Below are 24,532 nucleotides of genomic sequence, written 5' to 3'. Positions count from 1 at the left end.
TGTACATACTATAGTCCAGCCCCTCTTCTCCACATACATCCCCCCCCCCACTACACAGACAATCTAGGCCCAGTCTGCAAACACACATATATAAACATACACTCAGTCCTGCCACCTTCACACATACAGACATACACACATTCCAAACACGCGCACACACACACGCTCCCCACTATGACCAGATGCACCCCACTCGGCATACACACACGCACCCCATGCTGAACACACACCCCACTCTGTGCACACACACACATGAACAGTCCCGTCCTGTCTTCCACAAACACAGACACAAATTAATTCTATGCCCCCTCCAAACACATACAGTCCAGCCATTTCTCCCTTCCTCCATCTTCAGACACAGGCCCGCAGACAGGGGAGGCGCACAGGTACATCTGTTCTGGGCTCAGATGCTGAGCATGGCTCGACCTGGCGGTCTGAACCTGGAAGATAGGCCGTGCTGGAAGTTGAGCCCAATTTTTGCTATCAGCCGCTTCGGTGGGTCCTAGAAGGAAGAGTCAGAGAAAACCCAGGGGCTTCTGAGAAAAAATGGAGGGAGTCTGAGAGAAGAGTGAAAGGGGGGTGAGTGAAAAAAATGGGGAGAGAAAAGTGTGGTGAGAGAAGGGGTAGCGAGAGAAAGGGGAAAGAATGAAAGAGAGGTTGGTGAGGGGAAAAGACGGGGAGAGAGAAGAGGGTGGAAATAGTGAGATAGAAGAGGAGAGAGTGAAGGGGTTAAATAAAAAGAGGGGGGTGAGAGAGAGGGGGAGAGTGAGAGAGATGGAGGAGAGTGAAAGGTGGGGTGACAGAGAGAGGGAGAGTCTAAGAAAGGAGGAAGTCTGAAAGATGAGGGGGAGAATGAGAGAGAGAGAGCTGGGATAGTGAAAAAGAGGGGGGGGGAATAAGGAGAGGGAGAGACGGGGGAGAATCAGAGAGAGGGGGATTCAATGAAATGGGGGGCATGAGAGGGATAGAGAAATGTGGAGAGAGGGAGGAGGGGTCTGAGTGTGAGGAGTTTGAGAAAAGAGTGCGAAGGTGAAAGAGGGGAGAGATGGGGTGAGTAAAAAAGAGGGAACCGAGTGAGAGGGTGAGAGAGAGAGTGGGGAGTGAGAGAGAAAGTGAGAGAGAGAGGTGAAAAAGGGGGAATGACAGCAAAGGAGGAAATGAGAGAGAGGGGCACTGAGAGGGGAGGTGAGTGAGTGAGAGAAGAGTGGAAGAGGGGACGTGGGGCGATTTGCAGACGCTTTTAGCCCCACTCAACAACAGACTCTGGTCCTTGTTCCAGGGAAAGCCATCGGCTTGTATTGTGAGCATGCCATGAATTCTGATTTTTATCTCAATAGGAGATTTTCAAAGTTGTTTCACCCCCAAAGCAAAGAAAGGATGTCCACTGGATTTTTCCAAAGGGGAGAGGGTGGCTTTCTTATTCAACCAAAATACTCCCACCTCAGTGCCTCCTTCCTTGCTTTTCTCCTTTCTCTTGTTGTCTCTTAGAATGGACGCCCATGATGATAAGTGATGATAAGTATTTCTCTGGTAGGGAAAATGTAATCTGAAAAACTAGACGGCAGTCAGACAAAGGGACACATTTCAAGCAGCAAAAGCAGAGTAATTACACTTCACAGAAACAATTAAAAGAAGAAGCTGTGGCTTAAAATTCACAAAAAAAAAACATCTCACATGTAAAAACTCAAAGGACAAGTAAATGGTGATATTCTCACAGCAACATTTTTTTATTTAAAAAAAGAAATACATGAACCTGTCTCTGTAGCTCATTTAGTACTGGTCACATTATGTAAGCAGCGGCATTATTTACAAAAAAGAGCACATTGTAAATAACATGCATACAAAGTGTGCTGACTATATACGACACAAACGTATAAATAGTATATATCATTTAACTTAGTTTTTTTTAGAACTAAAGAGAAAACATTGGATCTAAGCATTGACTATATTTATTAAAGAGACCAGAGAGAAAAACAAGCTTTCACAATAGTGTGGTTCATTGGTAAGAAGTGCATTCTTTATTGTGAATTGATCATACCTTACCTTTGGATATTATACAAATTATCCGATTAGTTAAATATGTAACCACATTTTTCCAATATTAAAACAAAACTTTGTCTAGAACAGTAGGGCCCCACTCATACGGCGAGTTCCATTCCATGGCGCCGAAAATCACCCGAAAAGCGGAACCGGCGATTTTCGGCATCTCCTACCATTCTGCGCATGCGCAGACTTGCAGACCCTCCTTCTGCGCATGCGTGAACTTGGCCGCTCCCCCATTCTGCGCATGTGCAGACATGGCTACCCCCTATCTCGGTATCATCGTATTGGTGAATTGCCGAGAAGCGCAACGCCGAGAAGCGGGGCCCTACTGTATACAGGTGCATCTAAAACGAATTCAAGAAATGTGAAAATGCATATTTTACTGATGTTTCCACTTTACCCTGAGCCTCCCTTGCTCCATGTGACTTTAAAATATACTGTATGGACTGATTACAACTAATTTCCAAGAACTCATTTAATTTCATTGCAGGCTCAGTGGTGCTATACAGATTCAGTTAAAGCATAATTATCAAAGTATTCCAGTTGCAAATCTGATGGGGAAAAATAAAACAGAACCAGATTTACGAGAAAAAGGAATGAATAGAAAGCAATTACACCTTTTTTCCAATGATAAATCTAGTCCACATTGCATTGATTTTACCCCAATTTTGCAGCAAGAAACTTTGATGAATACTTCCTACTAACTAGCACATTAACTGTAATTATTTCACAGCATATCCGATAATATGAGGCCTTCCGGGATTATAATTTAGAGGCGCTTGAATATGACGAAGTTTCAGATCAGAGAATTTTGCCTTTTCTAGATCTTTCCAGGTGTTCCTTCTTAGGTCACAGCCATCTAAAACAAGTTTCCAGGTCGGATTTAGGATTTGCTGAACAAAGTACATCCAGCTGGATTCATCTGTGGAAGCCACGTGTTCCAAGAAATAGAAAGCTCCACCCTGAGAAGCAAAGCACACAGGACACAATCTGCATTATTATAATTACATTCACATAATATCAGTGTTCCTTATAAATGATTAACAATGACAGAAGAAAGGACCCTACTAGTGAGAGCACTCAACACAGGTGTAATGATATGATCATAGATTTAAAATATTATATCTATTATCATTATACCCTACGTGTTTTGCTTGTCCATCAATTTCATGGCCCGTGATGAAGCTTGATGGACAAGTGAAACGCGTAGGGTTCGCTATGTGGCACTGTTTCTTCAAACCATGGGAGATATGAGGAAATTGGATTTTGCTGGCAATCTGACATTTTCTGATGCATGGCGTCAGACACTGTTGCAAGGAACGCGGAAGTGCGGAGACAAGCGAGGACGCAGAGAGCCCTGCTGTTGCCGGCAGCAGCAGCGCTCTACTGGCTCCTTACCCCATAGGACTTCCCCATGCTTGGACTGTGCAGCAGTGACTATGAACATCCATATCCATGTACCCTCTGATGCTGCACTGTAATTACCTTATACCGGTATGTAAGTGAGAATTGAGGTTTGTTGCCCATATTATACTATATGCACTTTACTAAGAAAGGTTGTGCTTGTCACTTTCTTTTAATATGTGATATTTTTTAGAAGCGGGTTCACTCTTTGCTCTGACAATCCGATCGTTTTGTCCAAAAAGTCTTGCATTTTTTGAGAATAGCTGCTATTCAGAAGCTCCGTTATGCAAACCGCTTTTAAAAACTCAATTTTTTTTAACATCACCTAACAGTGACGAGATTGGTATTGCAAGGTACATCCAGAGTCTGAAATATAGGTTTGTCTGAGAGAGCAAAACCCATAAATCTGGGGCCTGGGGATGAGTTATACCCACCTCTGGTCATTTCGCTTCTAAAGCAAGTACAAACTGAGTGGATAGGCTGTTAAACCATGTGGCTTGTCATTTTTTTTAGAAGCAGTTTAGAAGAAGTGATTTGCAATAGAGAATACTGTTTTTTCTCACATTTCATTCGGCTTCTTGTGAACATGCCAAACCACGCTGTTCGGCAATGACAACTGTGGATTTACTAGAATAAGCCCCCTAGTCTCCATGAAGGGAAGGAAAGTTGAGACTAGTTATTGTAATGCTACTTTTACTAAATAGCTAATCAGACCATAGTTAATGGCACCAGAGAACTCTGTAGCTGCAAATGTACTCGCAATGATAAACATATATTGTTTAAACCACAAACCTCCCCAGAAGCTTATATGAGTTTAATACATATAATGTTGATATCGTGACCCTTTAAAGATAAAAAAAAAGTAGTGTTAAAAAAAATCATGATTATCTTTAGGGTCTGAGGTTACCATGGTAACTATAAGCAGATGCTAATGCCAATTATCGACTATGGGGACATAGTATATGGCTCGGCACCCCAAACCCACCGTAGCAAACTTGATACCCGCTACAATTCAATATGCCGTTTTGTTCTCCAATGCAACTGCAGCACACATCACTGTGAAATTCTCAAAGAACTAGATTGGCCAACACTCGAGTCTAGGCGCAAAATTCATCTTTCTTGTCTTGCCTTCAAATACTTTCTGGGTAAGCTACCCATCTATCTGAACAAGCTCCTCACCCCTACCACATGCAGCACCTATCATCTGAGATCTGACTCCAAAAGACTGTTCATGGTCCCAAGGCTCAACAAAGTATCAGGCCACTCCTCCTTCTCTAACCGTGCACCCCAAAACTGGAACAACCTACCGGAGACTCTCACAGCCGCCACGAGTCTAAGTTCTTTAAAAAATAAAGCTGTCTCACATTTTAATCTGGTCTTTAACTGTTACATACGCCTATAATATATTTATTATCTTTAACTGTGTGTAACGGATTTTCTGGATCTTCCTGACCCACCCAATCTCACATTGGCCCCTGTGGTCTAACCAGTCCCCATTACATGGTCATGTCTGGTGGTGCACCTGTTGGCAACAGGACTCCTGAGTCTCCCGCATGATGGTGTATGGGGAGTGTCAACCCAGACAGGCAGCTGAGGTAGTGTGCGTGAGTCCTACCTATATCCAGTGCAGCACCTCCACCTCATCAGGATCCCTGCGTCTGCAAGGGGATGGTTCTGATGAGGAACTCCTCCGTGGTGCCTTCCTCTGCAGAGTAATTCCAGACTCACACATGAGGGTGTCTTTAATCAAGGTCATCTTTATTTGCATAGTGGTATGGGCCAGCTGCCCTTCACAGCTTTCAGCTTAGCCGTGCATTCTTCACAGTACTTCCCTTTAAAAGGTATGCCCTCCTAATGGAGTGGGATTCCCTATTCCCTTTAGGGAAATCACCCCTGTGCCAGGTCCCTGGACACAGTATAGGCCTTGTCAGCCTGGCTGCTGCTTGACCTTGACCGGGGTCACTAGTTAACACACTAGTGCCCTTTTCTCCCAAGTCTCAACTCAGACTTGCTCCTTAACAACCACTAACTTTAGAGAGTGCTGTGCCTTATATACCTCAGGAACCTGGCACATCTCTGATGTCACTAACGGTGGACTCAGAGCATGTTACCACTCCCCTTGGATACATATGACACCTCACCAGGGTGTGAGGGCAAACCTCCATGATTGATGCTGGCAACCCTGTAACTTACCAGGCTTACTGCCAGCATGAGAGAGAACTGTAGACCATTTTATAGCATGGCTACATTCTCCCCCTGGTGAATCCCAACATCCCATCTGGGACCTAATTTTGATGTATCTTTATCCAGGAAGCACTGTAAAATATAAACATAATTAGTTATAACATATCAGTTTCCACCATGGTGCGCACGGACCAGCAGGTGGCACTAGGCTAGAAACAAACCCTCGCTATCCTGTCTTCCTAATAATAGTGGCGAGGGTCTGGTTTCTTTATTTCCCGACCAGCCATGTCAGTGACAGTTATACTGTATTCCTGTGGTAAGCCGTTCTCGGGTCTATATACAGCCTTATGCATATAGATGCTACGACCTATGCTCCACACCCTCATCAGTTGGAAAATCATCTCCTCCGCCTTGCGCCCAGTAATCACACCCCCTTTGTTCACCATGTATAGTTCTATGGTCTCTCTCAGCCATCCATCCCTCTGGTCTTTTATCTCCTGCATGAGGGGTTCGGGGACATAGGGATACTCTAACCCATGTGAATTCTTATATTTTGTCACGATGGGTTTGCACCTGGCTAGTCTGTATTGACCTAGTGTTACCCGCTTTCCCTGGCAACACCCATGATAGGGGTTCATATGGGTCCACCGGATCCTCCAATTTACTTGGACCCAATGGTTCTATCAGCCCGTGACTAATTTCATACCAACGGTACTGAAATGCCTCTTTTTGCCCCGCCTCAGTAAACTCCCCCTTGGCCCACCAATGATCCACCACTCCGTCTTTCTCCAAGAGGAACCTGGTGCGATCTAGCCAGGCCTCATATCCCTGAAATTAGGGTGCCCACCACCGGGTCTCCCTGATCTCTTCCGGAGCTGACTCGACTGACTCTCCCTCCTCCGGTTCCCCCCCTGAGGACACACCGGATGTCCCGGCCGACCGGGACTGAGACCCTAACCTCTTGGGCCTACTTGCAATGGTAACACTGACGGCACTTGGGCAGCCACTTGACACTGATACGTGCCGAGAGTACCCCCCACCCGCCGACCCATCATCTGACGTAAAACAGTCCAGGCTCTCCCCAGTCCATTCCTCAGAGGTGACTCGGGACCCCCCAGACATCCCTGGGCTTGAGGATGACCCATAGGAAAAGGTGACAGGGATCGTGGCTTTAGCTAGGGCCAGGGTTTGGGCATAGGGGCGAACGGTCGGTATCCGCGGGGCTACGACCCGCTCTTCACCGCTACCTGGTCTGGTGCCACCGCATGGGCTCTCTGCTTCTCCGGTTTCACTGCTCTCAGGCTTCTGCACAGCCTGCCAGCTCTTCCTCGATCCAGGCGATCGGTTAACACCGCTCGGTCGGAAGGGCGCGGTCATCTTCTCATTGGCTCTGCCATGGCCACCGGAAATGACGTCCTTGATTGATCTGGATGTGCCGCCATCTTGGGTTGGGTCCCCAAGCGAGACCTCTTCCTCCACGACATCCGGTAGCTCTGTTTTCCTTTGCGGCAACGCTTGGGCCTGGCATCACCCTTCCTCCGCCGTTGCCACCCTCGGAGCCTGGTTAAAGCATGGACTACACTTACCACTTGCTTCGGGGTGGATCTACCGCCGCCGTCGGAGCCACTGGCCACCACGGCCGTGGGACTCCGCCTCTCCGTCTGCTGCTGCACCGGCGACACTCGACTCCGCTCACTGAGGACACAGGTAGGTGGTGTCTTTCTGATAGTACCGCTGCAGTAGTTTGCCAGTTGCCGTGTCACTGCGGTTGGAGCTGCGAGTTCCTCATTGGAGGAATCCAGCCCCGACTTAGGGAGGGGCACTCCACTCGGTGAGCGCCGGTGAGTCTCTCGCCCCTCACCGTCTGCTACTGTCTTTTTCCTCCTCCGGCTCAGTTTTGATAGCCGGTCCCAATCCCCACGCTCCGGAATCCCCGGGTTCTCTCCAGAGTACACCTGGGAGTTCAGCCGATAACGTGGCTATATCCCCCGTTGCCTCTACTGCTTGGACTGGAACAAAGGTGGGCATTGGCCACAGATACTGAAGGCCACATCGCGAGGCGGTACTCATGGCACCTCCCGGTAGTCGGCACTGCAGACATAGACACGCCACAGTTTCAGTGCCCACCATCCGCAGTACCAGGAAGCCTCCTGGAGCCGAATAGGGCTGGGTCGAAATCATTGAATATTCTTCAGGCTTGCAGGCCATGGTCACTATGGGAGGCACTTTCAGAAGTGGTCTGTTCTGCTCACTGGCTCCTCGTGACTGAAGGGCAGGGGCTGGTTTGGTAACCCCTCCCTCATCTAACTCCACCCGCATCTGCCAAAGCTGGAGACCACTCCCATTAGGGGTGATTAGGGGAGGGTCCCACAAATTTATTGGATGCCCCGGCACAGGGGCTGAACTTTTCACAGTCCTGGGGGGCGCGGCCACATCTTTCGCGCCACTACCCCTGACAGGGCGGGGTTCCTTCATTGGCGCCAATCCCAGCCAAGTTCTTGCAGCCACTTTACTTGCATGCTCTTTGTCTCCTTCTCCACAGGCATCACTGGTTACAGGAACTACTTTCTGTAAGGGTACGGCCGGTTCACCAGCTCCTCGCTCAGCTGGGTCCATTCCCACTGGGCATAATTGGAAGCCACTCCCCCTGGTTGAGATTAGGGGGAGGTCCCATAGATATATCGGGTGACCCAGCACGGGGGCTGAGTTAATCATAGTCCATGAGGGCACGGCTGCAGCTTTCGCGCCATTCCCCCGCATCAGAGTGGGGTTTTCCTGTTGGCGCCACTCCCGGCCAACTCTCTGCAAGTCCAGTATTGTATTCATTGTCTGCAACTGGCCCACGCGGTCTCCCAGGGAAGCAGGAGCCGCCATTTTGGTTTGCACTGTCAATCTCTGTAACAGTTGAGGTAGCTTTTGATTGTTTGTATGCCGACTGACAAGCAAATCCATCATGTTCCCCACACATCACCACAATGTCCTCCTCAATGTCCTCAGGGGTAGTACCCCTGGGTCCCAGACAGGACCAAAATGGCGCGGCCACAGCCTTGGCGCCACTCCACAGCAGGCTCGCAAAAGTCATTTCCGTAGCTTGCTCTTCACCCGCACACACGCCATGTGCGCTCTCTCCATCAGCCTCTGTCCACCATTTTGGACCTTCCGCACCGCGCGGATCCTCCATTCTTGCGGTCGCCATTTGGGTACTATACTTGTTCTGATTGTACATGGAGCTCCTGTCTGCGGGGCAGCTGCCATACCGATACAATAAAGATTGCCTTGATGCACCACCTTGTGTACCTAATGTAGGTCTGACTCATGTTGCACTACCTCAGGCTAGGCTCACTCTTTCTGTGTCTGCTGTATCTCCTTCCTCCCAGTCTGTGCTCCCTTCGGTAAGTGGTCTGGAATGGGCTAGAGTACTCTGGCTCTTCCATGCAGTACTTGGGCGTCTATCTCTTTTGGTCAGCCTAAGCTCAGACCCTCTCCAGGATTCCTGACCACGTTAACAGGCTATCCCTTTAGGCATCCTACCACTAGCACTACCTCAAGGTGACTGTAACAGGGGACTTATCCCTGTTCAGTAATGTGCCTTTAATCTAGCAGTGTGGTAGTTAATTACTAAACACCACCTGCCTGATTTAGATTGTTTACAAAAACCTGTCTGTTCAGACAGGAAGTGACTCTCTTTAGCTATGGCTGAGAGCTGACCTTTGGAGAGACAGAGCAGAGGTTCTTGAGTCCCAGGAGAGACTGACCAAAAGAAACCCAGATCTCTGAAGCTGCCCAGTCTTGAGCTCTGCCAGCCACACAGCAGAGCTGATTGCAAGACACCAAATAAGACTTCTAAACCTGGATGCTGATATTTTTCTGTGCACGCACGGGTGCGGTTCCAGGAGGGCAGAGAAGCTTACTCTACAGCAACTAAACAGATAAGACGTTCATTATTAAGAGACTGCTTATATCTGCTTATTTTCATGGTATGTGTTTGGGCTGGGAGAAGCTTAACTAATGGAGATGTGAACTAATTGCAAGGATTTCACTAGAAATACTCCCAAGTGAATGGAAGCTTTGTTCCCCCCCCCTGTGTTTGGATAATTTCCTGATGAAAAGGAAAAGGCACAATAAAGCTTATTATAATTTCACATTATAAACGTCTCCAAATTGTGTACCTCTGTGAACGTCCGTCTACAGTGACTAGGACAGCTATAGCCCGGCTCCAGACTTCCAACTCCTCTCAGGTTCCCAGGTCGTCCCTGCGGTCTGACAACTCCATCAGCTCCCCTGACTACCCCTGGGTCCCGTCCCAACACAGCACAAAGTGGCAGCATACACTCTCCCTGTTTCCTAGTGTGCCTAGCAAAAGCCTGTCCTGTTAACAGGTATCTCAGCAGCGCCTCCAAATGTAACGGATTTTCTGGATCTTCCTGACCCACCCAATCTCACATTGGCCCCTGTGGTCTAACCAGTCCCCATTACATGGTCATGTCTGGTGGTGCACCTGTTGGCAACAGGACTCCTGAGTCTCCCGCATGATGGTGTATGGGGAGTGTCAACCCAGACAGGCAGCTGAGGTAGTGTGCGTGAGTCCTACCTATATCCAGTGCAGCACCTCCACCTCATCAGGATCCCTGCGTCTGCAAGGGGATGGTTCTGATGAGGAACTCCTCCGTGGTGCCTTCCTCTGCAGAGTAATTCCAGACTCACACATGAGGGTGTCTTTAATCAAGGTCATCTTTATTTGCATAGTGGTATGGGCCAGCTGCCCTTCACAGCTTTCAGCTTAGCCGTGCATTCTTCACAGTACTTCCCTTTAAAAGGTATGCCCTCCTAATGGAGTGGGATTCCCTATTCCCTTTAGGGAAATCACCCCTGTGCCAGGTCCCTGGACACAGTATAGGCCTTGTCAGCCTGGCTGCTGCTTGACCTTGACCGGGGTCACTAGTTAACACACTAGTGCCCTTTTCTCCCAAGTCTCAACTCAGACTTGCTCCTTAACAACCACTAACTTTAGAGAGTGCTGTGCCTTATATACCTCAGGAACCTGGCACATCTCTGATGTCACTAACGGTGGACTCAGAGCATGTTACCACTCCCCTTGGATACATATGACACCTCACCAGGGTGTGAGGGCAAACCTCCATGATTGATGCTGGCAACCCTGTAACTTACCAGGCTTACTGCCAGCATGAGAGAGAACTGTAGACCATTTTACAGCATGGCTACATGTGCATTCTATGTCTTGTATACAATGTATATCCTGCTCACTTAAGTAACTATTTGTAACCATGTATTATTTGTCATCTTAACTCTATGCCCAGGACATACTTGAAAACGAGAGGTAACTCTCAATGTATTACTTCCTGGTAAAACATTTTTATAATTAAATAAATAAACAAATAAGGCAGTGCTTATAGTCCTGGCTATGACGACAGCGACGCGACAGCATGGGTGTCTGGGGGCATGGCAGGGGTGTGGCCGTGAGCGGTTCACCCTCCTTGGCTGAACCGCTCATGTGGCCGCTGACATCACGCGGTGGTCACGAATAATCAATTTTCATTGACCAGAGATTTCTGTTGCGGCCGCGCCTACTATAGGCGCACGTGACGGAATAAATAGACTTGTTTTCACCCAAAGTCGAGTCGCCGTAGCCAGGACTATAAGCGCAGCCTTATGGTTACCATAATGCCGTATGGAGCATTAGATTAAAAAAATAAAAATAGTGTTGGAAAGGGCAAGAAGAGATCTCTCAAATGCAGACTGCTGCTTTAGGCCTCGTCCAGACTGAGAGCGAGGGTGCTCTTGATCGAGCGCGGTGCAGTGAGAGCAGGACGATTAGTGTCCAGTGTAGTTGCACGCGCGGGGGGGGGGGGGGCTGGGCACCATGTGAGCGGTTTGCCCTCATTGGCTGAACCGCGCACGTGACCAGGCCAAGCGTGACAAATCTCTTCATGCAGCTGAGCGTGGAGCGCTCATAGAACCGTGCGTGTGCACTCAGGACAAACACATTGTCTCAATATGTTTGATCCCGCTGAGCAGGTGCGTGCATGCATGCTCAGCTTTACCCAGGACGCGGCCTTACAATAGTTTGAATACATTAGTTATTTGCATGTTCTGTGAGAAAAGGCGCAGCTTGCAGCAGCAGCAGCAGAGTTATTGAAGGTAACAGTGTGCTTGTGTCTGTAGGGAAACAAACAACAGCTACGTCCCTAAACGTGCACATTGGGCCACACCACAATGGGACATCTATATATATAAAACTCAAAAGTGTTTGATTGTTAGTAGATGTGGGGAATCTCATTGGTCCGTCGATCCGCCCGCCCATGGCCCGCCCCCCCACACCTCTCATTGGCCACGAGGTACGCTGATATCACGGACACACCTCCTCCACTGTGACACACACAGACATACACTCTCACCCCTGCAGAGTCACCATACCCCCTGAGACTGTCACCCGAGACTCTGAAGCTTAAACTGAGCCCTCAGCATAGCCTCTGAGACACTCTCCCTGCGGACTCACCCTACCCCCTTGGGATCACCCCTGCGGACTCACCCACCGACCTTGGTAAGCCTAATCCACTTTCCAACCCTCTCTCTCCCTGCGCCCTTTACTACCTCTCCACCTCCTCAATAACCACACACCTCACTTTCAAACCCTGGGTATCATGCAGTAAGCGGCGAAAAAATGCATTCGCCAGTTTAGCAATTAGCCATGTTTTTGGCGAGTTAAACTGTCTGTATGCTGTAAGGGGCGAATCCCTGGCGAATGAATTAGCCACCACCATTTGATGAAATGGCGTGTAACCGGTGGTGGGACGGCTGCCTGGCGAGAAACTGCCGAGAAGCCATCCCCTGCCGAGTTGTGTTTGCAGCCGAGAGAGATCCACTGCTCTCTCGGCGCAAACATCAGCACAATAAATATTATTTTTAAAACAACTTTTATTCATAGTGTACATGTGCAGGGGGTCTCCGGAGCTGAACCGCATTGGTTTCAGGTCGGGGGACCCCCTGCTCCCTGAGATACAGACCCCTTTATGAGGTGCCGGTATCCCTCTGCATTTAAAGGTCCCGATCACGTGACCGCGGCATGTAAACAAAGCAGAGGCATACCGGCACCCCCTATAGGGGCCTGTATCTCGGGTAGCAGGGGGTCCCCGGACCTAAAACAAAAGTGCTTCAGCTCCGGAGACCCTCTGCACATCTACACTATGAGTAAAACACACATATCAATAAAGACTCGTTCCTTACCTTACAGGGTATCTGCTACAGTAACGAAGCAGCATGAATATTTATTTAATAATACTGTACAGTGAGCAGGGGGTCCCCCGAGCTGAACCGCATCACTTTGTGGACCAGGGACCCCCTGCTTCCCGAGTTACAGGCCCTGGTATGTGTGATCGGATAGGCAGTGTAGCTGCCATGTTTATAGCGTCCAATACGCTACGTGCCCGCAACAAACATGGCGTCCACACTGTAACCGATGCCCCAAACCGGGGCCTGTAACTCGGGAAGCAGGGGCTCTCTGACCCACAAATAAATGCGGTTCAGCTCAGGGGGCCCCCTGCTCTCGCACAATATTATTAAAATACATTAATGCTGCTTCATTACCATAGCGGATAGCCGCCATCACCCACATACCCTCCCCCACTAACCCCCCCAACCACCCTCACTCACTACCCACAGGGGAGTCCTACCAAATACCCTTGGGGCCAATACCCCCTCCCCCAGCACATACAGTACAATAATGTGCCAAATAACTATTATCCACATAGGGATAATATATTATTTGGCCATTATTAAACACATTAAATACCGTAATAAAGTAAAGAAAATTGTACTAACCTCATCAATAAGAAGGCTCCGTCGCCAGCATCATCCTTGGGGTCCGTTGCCAAAATAATAAATAGCCAATACATCTCAATTACATTAACATACCAATGAACCCCTTAATCACCTTTTCGGGTACTAACCTCAAAGGTAATTAAGGGGTGAAGCCATCCTGCAATGGCAACACCACTTATGCATAACATCCTCAATGAATTAAAAACCAATTTCCTACACAAATCTCATGTAATCATTCAATCTGAAGCCTCAAATGCCACTTAAAACATTGCATTTACAGTGTATACATGTAGCATAACATGTAAACTACATGTACACGCTGCAAATCAATGTTAACAATACAGTAATCCAACTCAAATAGCCTGACATCACAGGAAGTATATTATGTCATCAAATAAAGTCACCATCAATGAATTAACAGACATGAATTACATCCCTAAACAATTAAAATACCATCCATACCAATTACACAATTAACTATAGCTATCGTAACAGAGAACAAGTTCAAAACATACCAAAAAGGACACCAACAATTACAATATACTATAGCAAGGCTCTCCATAACCTACAGTACAGCATAAAGCCCAAAACTTACATCTCTCTAATAATAAAATACATTTAACACACATCTATGCATAGCAGCATAGCCACAATCATTTATAATACAGAAAATCAAGCTTTAACAACACTATCATTTCTTACCCTGTATGTATATATCTCTCTAGACATACATACATACATACATACAGTGGCAAGAAATGATATGCATAAAAAAAAATGAAGACATGAAAAAGCAAAAAAAAAAACACATTAACATTAAATACATTTCTTTATTTAACTTACCATTACTTGCCCCCACTGACTCCCGTTGATCAGCTTACTCACGAACCAATCCACGAACAGGAACCCATAAAATAAAAAACCATAAAATAATAAACATTAAAATAATAAACACGACAATCCAGGGGTCTTCTAGTTGTAATCCATCTTCATCTGTATTCTTCTACCTTCTTCCGGGGTCTTCTTGCCGTCCGGTGCCACGCCCTGGTCTTCTTTCTTCAGAGGAGGTCCTTCCTCCTCGGCGTCTGGCTTCAAAATGAAACGACATAGGCTTTTAAAGGCCTATGACGTCACATTTTCGTCATATGGTTCCCACGGCCCTGATTGGGCCGTGAAAACCATGTGTTTTGGCCGATGTAAAAAAAAATGATGACGTCACTTAAAGGCAATGACAGCACAGCCAATCAGAATGGCTTTGCTGCAATTGCCTTTAAGATGATGTCATGAAAAGACACATGGCCGGACTCACATGGTACGGCAGCCAATCAGAGCGTGGGAAGTCTATCCCTACTCTGATTAGTTCAAGTACCATGTGACAGAGGCTTGGGGGAGAAAGGATGTGACGTCATTGAAAGCCTCTGTCACATGGTACTTGAACCAATCAGAGTAGGGATAGACTTCCCACGCTCTGATTGGCTGCCGTACCATGTGAGTCAGATGGCTGTGCTGTCATTGCCTTTAAGTGACGTCATAATTTTTTTTTACATCGGCCAAAACACATGGTTTTCACGGCCCAATCAGGGCCGTGGGAACCATATGACGAAAATGTGACGTCATAGGCCTTTAAAAGCCTATGTCGTCTCATTTTGAAGCTAGACGCCGAGGAGGAAGGACCTCCTCTGAAGAAAGAAGACCAGGGCGTGGCACCGGACGGCAAGAAGACCCCGGAAGAAGGTAGAAGAATACAGATGAAGATGGATTACAACTAGAAGACCCCTGGATTGTCGTGTTTTATTATTTTAATGTTTATTATTTTATGGTTTTTTATTTTATGGGTTCCTGTTCGTGGATTGGTTCGTGAGTAAGCTGATCAACGGGAGTCGGTGGGGGCAAGTAATGGTAAGTTAAATAAAGAAATGTATTTAATGTTAATGTGTTTTTTGCTTTTTCATGTCTTCATTTTTTTTATACATATCATTTCTTGCCACTGTATGTATGTATGTATGTCTAGAGAGATATATACATACAGGGTAAGAAATGATAGTGTTGTTAAAGCTTGATTTTCTGTATTGTAAATGATTGTGGCTATGCTGCTATGCATAGATGTGTGTTAAATGTATTTTATTATTAGAGAGATGTAAGTTTTGGGCTTTATGCTGTACTGTAGGTTATGGAGAGCCTTGCTATAGTATATTGTAATTGTTGGTGTCCTTTTTTGTATGTTTTGAACTTGTTCTCTGTTACGATAGCTATAGTTAATTGTGTAATTGTTATGGATGGTATTTTAATTGTTTAGGGATGTAATTCATGTCTGTTAATTCATTGATGCTGACTTTATTTGATGACATAATATACTTCCTGTGATGTCAGGCTATTTGAGTTGGATTACTGTATTGTTAACATTGATTTGCAGCGTGTACATGTAGTTTACATGTTATGCTACATGTATACACTGTAAATGCAATGTTTTAAGTGGCATTTGAGGCTTCAGATTGAATGATTACATGAGATTTGTGTAGGAAATTGGTTTTTAATTCATTGAGGATGTTATGCATAAGTGGTGTTGCCATTGCAGGATGGCTTCACCCCTTAATTACCTTTGAGGTTAGTACCCGAAAAGGTGATTAAGGGGTTCATTGGTATGTTAATGTAATTGAGATGTATTGGCTATTTATTATTTTGGCAACGGACCCCAAGGATGATGCTGGCGACGGAGCCTTCTTATTGATGAGGTTAGTACAATTTTCTTTACTTTATTACGGTATTTAATGTGTTTAATAATGGCCAAATAATGTATTATCCCTATGTGGATAATAGTTATTTGGCACATTATTGTACTGTATGTGCTGGGGGAGGGGGTATTGGCCCCAAGGGTATTTGGTAGGACTCCCCTGTGGGTAGTGGGTGAGGGTGGTTGGGGGGGTTAGTGGGGGAGGGTATGTGGGTGATGGTGGGTTAACCCCTTAATGACTGTAGCGGTTAATAACTGCTATGGTGATTAAGGGGTTAGGGGACATTACATTGGATGTTTTAATTATTGTGTCTGTTTTGCAGAAGCGGATGGGGCATGGGCATGATGAAGACGAGGATGGACTTCAGCGTGGCAGCCGCACATGGGTGAGTGCTATATGTATTTAATGTCTTTATTGTTGTGTATGTATTTTAAATGGACAACTGCACTATTATCCATTTGTGGATAATAGTCATAGTGCCCATGACTATATATATTTATTTAATTAGTGTGGGGCTGGTGTGTGTATTTTTTATTATTGTGGGTAGTGGGGTGGGTGAAGGGGGAAATAGCCCCAACGGTGTTTGTTTAGGGCTTGCGGGTGGGTAGTGGGAGGCCTTAACCCCTTCATGACCGTAGCGGTATTAACCGCTACGGTCGTGAAGGGGTTAAGTGCACCCGCAACCCCCCCGCAAGCCCTAAACAAACAACAAGGGACAAATACCCCCTTCACCCACCCCTACTACCCACAATAAACCTGGCACAGCTCTTTAACCCCTTCATTGCCTTAGCGGTTAACCGCTAAGGTAATGAAGTGGGCTTTAAATGCATTTTTCCTGCCTCGGATGAATGCCGGGGAGCTCCGGTGCTGATATTAATGGTATCAGCTCCGGAGACCCCCGGCATCAATCCCAGCCAGGAAAAAGGCCTGAATTTTTTCTAAGTGCCGATCCGCAACTCAACTGCTGCCTCTCAGCAGCAACTTGCCATCTTTTTCTTGCGTGGCTGATCCGCCAGTGAAACGGTATTCTAGAGAAGCGAATAGCTCCGCTTAGCTACTCGCCTCTACTAGAATACAGGGTGGCTGAAAAAGTTGGATTTTTAGGCGGAAAGTGCCTTCTCGCCCGCCACCGGCGTAAAAAAAAAACCGCCAGCAAAACTGACGTTTTTTTTGAATCTCGCCACTTTCTGGCCCCTTTCTGAATTACGGATAGGCTTTTTAGGTGGAAAAGTGGCGAGAAGTGCCTTTCCGCCGCTTACTGCATGAGGCCCCCTCTCTCCATCTCTCTACCTCCTTCAACATCACACACCATCACCATCACCATGAATATAACCACCTCTGCTGTACACCCCCCTCTTATCCGTCCACGCCACCGCTGTACACCCCTTACAAATCACGACCTCCACTGTGCAGACCCCACCGCGCCTCCCCGCTTACTGTCCAATGGCCCAGTAATAAGTACGCTGACCGCCTCTACTGTGCACCACGATTACTGTGTCAAAATGGCCTTTCCCACCTGCTCAGCTATGACGCTCACTGTCTCCGCTTTCCACCTCCGCTATGCCTCCCCCTGTTACCCCTCACAAATGCCTTACCTTCACCGGCTTCACACAATTATCGCAGTATAACCTTACCGCTACACTATATACGCTCTTCCCTCCCCTGCTCCTCTTACCTGTCCGACAACACAGCCCACGCTTGCACTGGACATCTGGCCCCATCATCGCCGGCACCGCTACTGTGCCAAAATGGGCGCCTTCCCGGCCGATATGCTATAAGCTTCACTAATGTCACGATGTGCTCACCACAAACAAGGCGGGACCATGGGGCTGAGGTGGGAATGGATAGAAATGCCACCCACCGCCACAAGGGCGCGTCTGGAGTGAAGGTTGGTTGAGGTAGCCAGGTCGGGGTTGGAGAGGTGCGGATAGTTGGTATACTTGCCAGGGTCTAGGTTGGAGAGGTACGGATCGTTGAAGATACTATTAGCTGAGGTCTGGGTTGAAGAGGTAAGAATGGTCGTTGTCCGAGTACCGAGGTCAGGGTTGGAGAGGTGTGGATTGTCGTAGATAGCCAGGGTCAGGAGTACGGAAGAGCAGAGTCCAAAAGCGGAGCCGGGTTAGTACACAGAGCGAGGAACAGCAAGACAAGACAAGACTGTGGAGGCAGAGAAGAGATAAACACAATGCAACTATGATTATGCTCAGCCAATATGCCAGTGGCACAGCTGAGCATATATGAGAAGAGGCCCCTATGAGAGAAGAGATGGAGTGGAGGCGCATCCTCGGCGCAAGCGGAGATTGGGTACTGGTGCAGGAGACAGGTGCTGGCTAAACTGTTTGATGAGATAGTTGACGCGGAGCTTGTGTCACTTGCACGCGCCGTGCGCTGACCTTGCGCAAGGGCAACCTGGAGGCAGGACTCTCTGCCTCCATCCTAGGAAGAGAGCCAGATGTGCGCCCACGCGTAGCACTGCTGAGGGCAGACGCGGGTCCCAAAGATGTGCCACAGGGAGTGGGGGCTGTGGAGTTAGACAGAGGTAAGGCGGGAGCACACTTGAGGCGGCGTGACTCCAGGATCCTTACAACCAAGCAGAAAAGGTAAAGAAACTATTGGCCCTGGAAAAGCAAGAAGTGGAGCAAGCACTGCAGAATACAGAGAGAGTACTGCAAGGAGAATGTGTCACCTTGGAGCAACGCACACAAGCAGAACAGAAGCTGCAGATCCAGCTGCAAGGTCTGCACGCAAGTCTGCAGGAGGCCAATGAGAAACAGGCAGATGCTGAGGAGAAGCAGCAAGTGCTACTGGAGCGTCTGAGTACCCAGTTTGTCCCCGCAGAGCAGCATGAGGAGCTGAAGGCCACACTGAGCATAACCAGAGCATTGCTGGAAGAGTACCTTAGAGGCAAGGTAACTCTGTATGAGAGGGAGCACGAGGCGGTCCAGAAATTGGAGCGGGAGCTGGAGGAGCAGAGAGGCTGCTCCATCCCCAAAAGTCAGTACGCCCTGGAAAAAGAGGCATGGAAAAATGAAGCTGCTGCGACCCTAGCAACAAAAACGGCAGAGCTCCAAAATATGATAGAGATGGTGATGAACATTCAGAGTGAGCACCGGGAAGAGGTGGAGATCGTAAGAAGAGAACTGCAAGATGCGCTCAAGAAACAGAGGTCTCTCGCTGATGGATTGAACTTGCAGCAAAACCTAAAGGTACAGTGTGGGAAACTAGAGGAGGACAACCTCAAACTTACACAGGAACTGGGAAAGAGCCAAGAGGAAATCTCAGTACCCAATACTTGCTAGATATGGAAATGAGAGAACCCTTAATAAAGAAAGAGTTTGAGGAAGAAAAGGTTTCCCTACAGAAATCCATAGCCATCACGGGATAAAGAAAGCGCTCAAAAAATGAGACAAGATTACAGTACTACAGAGAGAGAAAGAGTCTGAAATGTGTTTATTGTCCATAGTTAAAATGTTAGAGTCTATAAGGCCTGGGACATGGTACAGCAGGCCGTGGTGAGCCGCACTGAGCAGTTGCACTTACCCCCTGCATCTGTGATCAGCGCGGCTTTAGCAGCCGCTTCCGCATGCGTGCGGAGGCTCAGAAATTTTCAGCAGACAGCCAGGTTTGAATTTCGGCGCTGAGGGAAGCGGAGGAGCGGTCACGTGACCGCAACATCCAATGGGAACGAGGGACTAGACCCGCCTCCCGCCACGCCTCCCGCCACGCCTCCGCTCCACCTCCGCCCCACCCCAAAGCGCGCTCACTGCCTCACCTGCCAGGACGCAAAAAAGACCCAGCTTGAGCAGGTGAGGCAGAGCAGGAGCGCGGCTCAGCGCGGCCTGAGGCACCATGCCTGAGGTCTAAAGGTGAAGCTGAAGAAAAAGGTTACAAACCTAAAACAGACACTTGGGTAACAGGAGTCCAAGGAAAAAATGGCCGCAGAGGTAAAACAGAGTGAGGCTCTGCAGACCAGTACAGTACAGGTATTTCAACTACAGGAAAAGGTATCAGCCCTGCCCAGGCATCTGTATTTCACAGAGACTAATACCCATGAAGACAAAGGTATTGGTGAAGAACCAAAACCAGAGGAATCCTTATCTGATGAAGCTGAGGGAATAGGACCTTCTATGGAAATGTAGGTGGAATCCACTCCTCCTGTATTGAGTATATTGAGTGACATGGAAGAGGAGGTGGCAAAATGCGGTTCTGCAGGACTGGAAAGCACGGTAATGCTGAAAAGTAGTAAAAAGGTGCTTGGGAAAATAAGTCACACCAAGGAGAACAAAGCCCATGGATCCAGCTGGAAGTTGGACCCAGAAAAGATTGGAGGGAAAGTTACAAACCTCTTCAATTGGAAGTCGAGAAAAAAGAAAAGCCCCAAAGTCTCCCCCGTGAGGCCGAGAAGGGGGGAGTGTTTAAATGGCCGAGTGTGCGCGGGGCTAAACTCTGAGGGGGGAGGTATGTAATGGAGTGAAGAGGTTAACTCCTTTACAGGGCAGGAGACTGAACTGAGGTGTCGGGTTTCCTGCAGCTGACATGTATATTTTTTATCATTCTTAGATAAAGCACAAGGTGGCTAATTCCACATACTACAATGCGGCCATTTGGGTCAATTCAGCCAAACCTGCCCATTGTCATTGGGGCTTTTTGACTGCAAAGGCCTGATCTGCCATCTTTGACTATATATCGTTAGGGTATGTGCATAAGTGGTCCTGGAGCTCAAGTATTAGGTCCCAAGTTGATAATATTTTTGTGTGATTAACTAGAGAGCATAAACTTGTGAGGCATATAAATCCACGGTTTAATGGTATCAGTGGTATCAATTGAAATTTCAAATAAAGGACAAATACTCCCTGAAGGTGACGAGTGGCATATTAACTATACCCTTCCCCTCCTCATTAGGATAGTCCTTGAAATAAAATCATGACATTACTTGTATCTTCCCCAGTAATGTCTCCTCAGGCGTGCAGCCGATGTAGCGTCCAGAGGTATCCCCCCAAAAATGGCAGTACAGCGCACAGCAAACAGAGTGCAAGGTCAGAGGAATAAAAAATCAATTTATTAGAAAAACATTAAAAAAAACGGAGGGTGCAACACTCCTTTTTCTACACGTTTGTGCGTCTATGCACTTTATCAAGGAGTCCCTTAACAGGATGCCAAGCAGTCTTTTAAATCCCAGCTGATCGGAGGTCTCGCGCCAAAACTAAGGTGACATCATGACACCACAATGCACCGCGCGATGACACAACAACGGAGTGTTGCACCCTCCGTTTTTTTAATGTTTTTCTAATAAATTGATTTTTTATTCCTCTGACCTTGCTCTCTGTTTGCTGTGCACTATACTACCATTTTTTGGGATATCGTTGACTATTTAAAGTGATCCCCAAAACGGAAAAGCAGTCATAAATGCCAAAAAGTTACTTTTCAGACGTTTTTAGGAAAAAAAACCAACAAGGCTGTGAATAATGTTTTACTTGCGTATGGTCTTACACAAGACAAATCATTAGATATTTGATACTGACATAAGGAAGGGCCCCAGACACATACTGTAATTTAATACATACTGTAACGTTATAATATGTGTGTAACAGGAACTTATCACTGTTTGAGAGAAACTGCCTCAAAATCCAGCAGCGAGCTGGCTAATTGCACACAGGCAATCAACCAGACTCCACCTGGCTCGAGAAAAGCCTGATGTGAGAAATAGGAGAGAGATTCCTTAGCTCACATTTGGGCTGACAGAAGGAGAGCAGAGAAGCATGCACACAGACACTGTCTTGAGCACAAAGGCTGTGCTGAGATCAAGACACCCAGACACACAGAGCCATATATTTCCTGGACACAGAGGACCCAGGAACCTGCCAGAGACTAACATGGAGGGCCACCTGCTTAAGGTACTTCCTGAGACTTTGGGGTGATAGGCTGGTAATGGGAATATCCCTCCAGATAGGGTCTGGGGAAGTAAGTTAGCCCTTACAAAGGGATAGGGGTTTATTATTTTCTTGTTTTTGTATGTTTTGCCTGGAGGAATAGGCTCAATAAAGCCAAGATATAATTGCACCCATATCGGTCTCCATTATATGTACCTCTGCACACATTTCTTACAATGTGCATTCCTCACACATTAATCTGTCTTAGAAAAAGAAACCTATTAGGTTTAAGATAAAAAAAAAAATTTAAAAATAAGCTTTGTACACTATTATTTCATGTATGAAAACTCTTATGTTGGTTTCTTTTAAAAAGGTATCAAATCCTAGAAGAAACACATCGTGTAGAACAAATAACAAATATACAGATTTGTTCCTATTGCCACTAATAATATTGTCATTCCTCTAATGCATCCAAATCATATTTACTGTACTTTATTTACCAGTTCATTATAATATTATTATAGTTTATCATGTATCACTGTAGCATTTCTGACACTGGGCATTTATTACCTTGAATAGAAAGGATCATCTCACTAAGATCCATTTACTGTCAGATGACTGCTGTTCTGTGCCACGTAACACTGTTCTGTGCCACATAACACTATTCTGTCACTGTGACCTCCACAGTGAACTGAACTGAAACACAATAGCATCAGACTGGAGCCATAATACTCACAAAACATTTTTCTGGTTTCATAAAATGTGCACGCACTAACAAATGATACTGCATACCCTTTTATTCTGCACAATCTTAGTTATGCCAATTGTTAATCAATTGCATATCAGTATTCTCTTGAAAAGCAATGGTTAAAAACAAAATTAGCTCAGCAAGAATTGCATGTGTTAGAGGTCATTTGAATGCATTTGGCATATTTCATTGTGCAACATGTGTGATGCTTGAAATTAAATGTAATCTGCATACAGTCAGTGTTAGTATAATGCAATAAAATAATAATTTCGTCACTGAACAAAGTGGTTTAAAGCATTACAAACTATTAGCCCAAGTCACACAGCAGACATAGAAGAAAGTTGTTACTGTATTGCACATAACATGTAATATTTTCTTCCTCTTTTCATCTAATTTCACCCCCCCCCCGATATTATATCTCTAAACATGCCAATAATTGGGTGTGTGTAAGAATGAATATATATATATATGACTGTTATGTGTTAAATTGTGTGTGTGTGTCTGTGTGTGTGTGTGTGATCGATTGTCTGAAGGAGTGTCCTTTATAATAGGAACACTGCCTATAGCAGGTAAATCTGGTTCCAATCTCACGGTCAACTTTTTGGGATATTCAACAAGTTACTTTTATCTCCCAGTGCCTCAAGCACCAACAATTAGATTGTAAGCTCTTCTGGGTATAGACTCATGTCTGAAAAAAATATCTATGCACAGTGCTGCATACATTGTCCATGCTGCTGCTGCTGCTGCTGCTGAACAGGAAGTTATTGTACAGTTTAACACAGCAAATTTAGCTACAAATCATCTTAGTCTCACCGGCCTGAGAACCCGCAGCACCTCCTCCAGCACCTTCTGTATGCTCGTCACTGAACATGCCAACAGTGTGCAAACCACCACATCCACAGAGCCATCAGCCACCTGGCTCATGTTTTCCGCAGGGGCTACCAGGAAGCGCTCATACTTCAGGTGATCATTCTCTGCTTGGCTTTTACTCAGGAACGTTTGGAAATTTGGGTTGCAATCCAGGCAGGTCACTCTGCAGCCACGTGGGTAAAATTTGAAGTTGACACCTGTGCCGCAGCCGATCTCTAGAAGAGTGAGCTCCCCAGAGGGACCTGTAAAATCACAGAGGTTGTCAAACAGATCCTTTTTGATGGACTCCATCTTTTTGTTATAGATAACTGAGATTTTTGCCATGATGTAAGGAAAAATCCTCTGAGATACTGATTTCCAGAGTCCAAGGAAGTGGAGGACATAAACTGGCAGTGCCAGGAGTGCTATGCTCACTTGCAGAATCAATATTAGGAGAGACATGGCTTTGGGACACAAAAGATGTGAGCTGGTGCTTGCAGTTGTCAGATCGACTGCTCACAGTTTCATGCTCAGCTGTGCTTTCCTCTCTCTGTCAGTGTAGACACCACCCACTCTCCAGCCAATCATATGAATGCAGTTCTTTGTGTGGACAACAAAATATATAATGGTTGAAGATAATTATTCTACAGTTTTCATAATGCTCCTGATCAGTGCTTAATTCAGAAAGGCCTAGAGTAATCAAACATTGATAATTGAAAAAAATTAGAGTTAATAACAATTATTTTTCTTTTTACCGGGCAAGTCATCAACATATTACTGTTTAAAATAACACATATTTGAATGCATGTTTTAAATATTTATTGAAACCGAATATCAAAATGAGTAAATAACACCATTTTACT

General features: G+C 46.4%; 1 protein-coding gene across 1 annotated transcript; it reads right to left on the bottom strand.

Moving 5' to 3' along the window:
• Positions 1-1,700: 1,700 nt before the first annotated feature.
• On the bottom strand, positions 1,701-24,226 carry LOC142489966 (thiol S-methyltransferase TMT1A-like). Its single transcript, XM_075591652.1, has 2 exons — positions 23,634-24,226; positions 1,701-3,005 (listed from the first exon to the last, which is right to left on the bottom strand). The coding sequence occupies exons 1-2, from the start codon at positions 24,129-24,131 to the stop codon at positions 2,766-2,768; spliced, it is 738 nt and encodes a 245-aa protein (XP_075447767.1). The 5' UTR covers positions 24,132-24,226; the 3' UTR covers positions 1,701-2,765.
• Between the last annotated feature and the right edge of the window lie 306 nt (positions 24,227-24,532).

This window comes from Ascaphus truei, chromosome 3, assembly GCF_040206685.1.
Source record: "Ascaphus truei isolate aAscTru1 chromosome 3, aAscTru1.hap1, whole genome shotgun sequence".
NCBI lineage: Eukaryota > Metazoa > Chordata > Amphibia > Anura > Ascaphidae > Ascaphus > Ascaphus truei.
Note: the sequence above shows the minus strand (reverse complement) of the source record. Positions and strands in the feature narration are given on the sequence as shown.

Bases quoted from the DNA above. Each gene is read 5' to 3' on its own strand.
- LOC142489966 (XM_075591652.1), bottom strand. From the start codon at position 24,131: ATGTCTCTCCTAATATTGATTCTGCAAGTGAGCATAGCACTCCTGGCA. The intron at 3,006-23,633 runs GTGAGACTAAGA...TTTGCTTCTCAG, and splicing joins TGCTGCGGGTTCTCAGGCCG to GGTGGAGCTTTCTATTTCTT.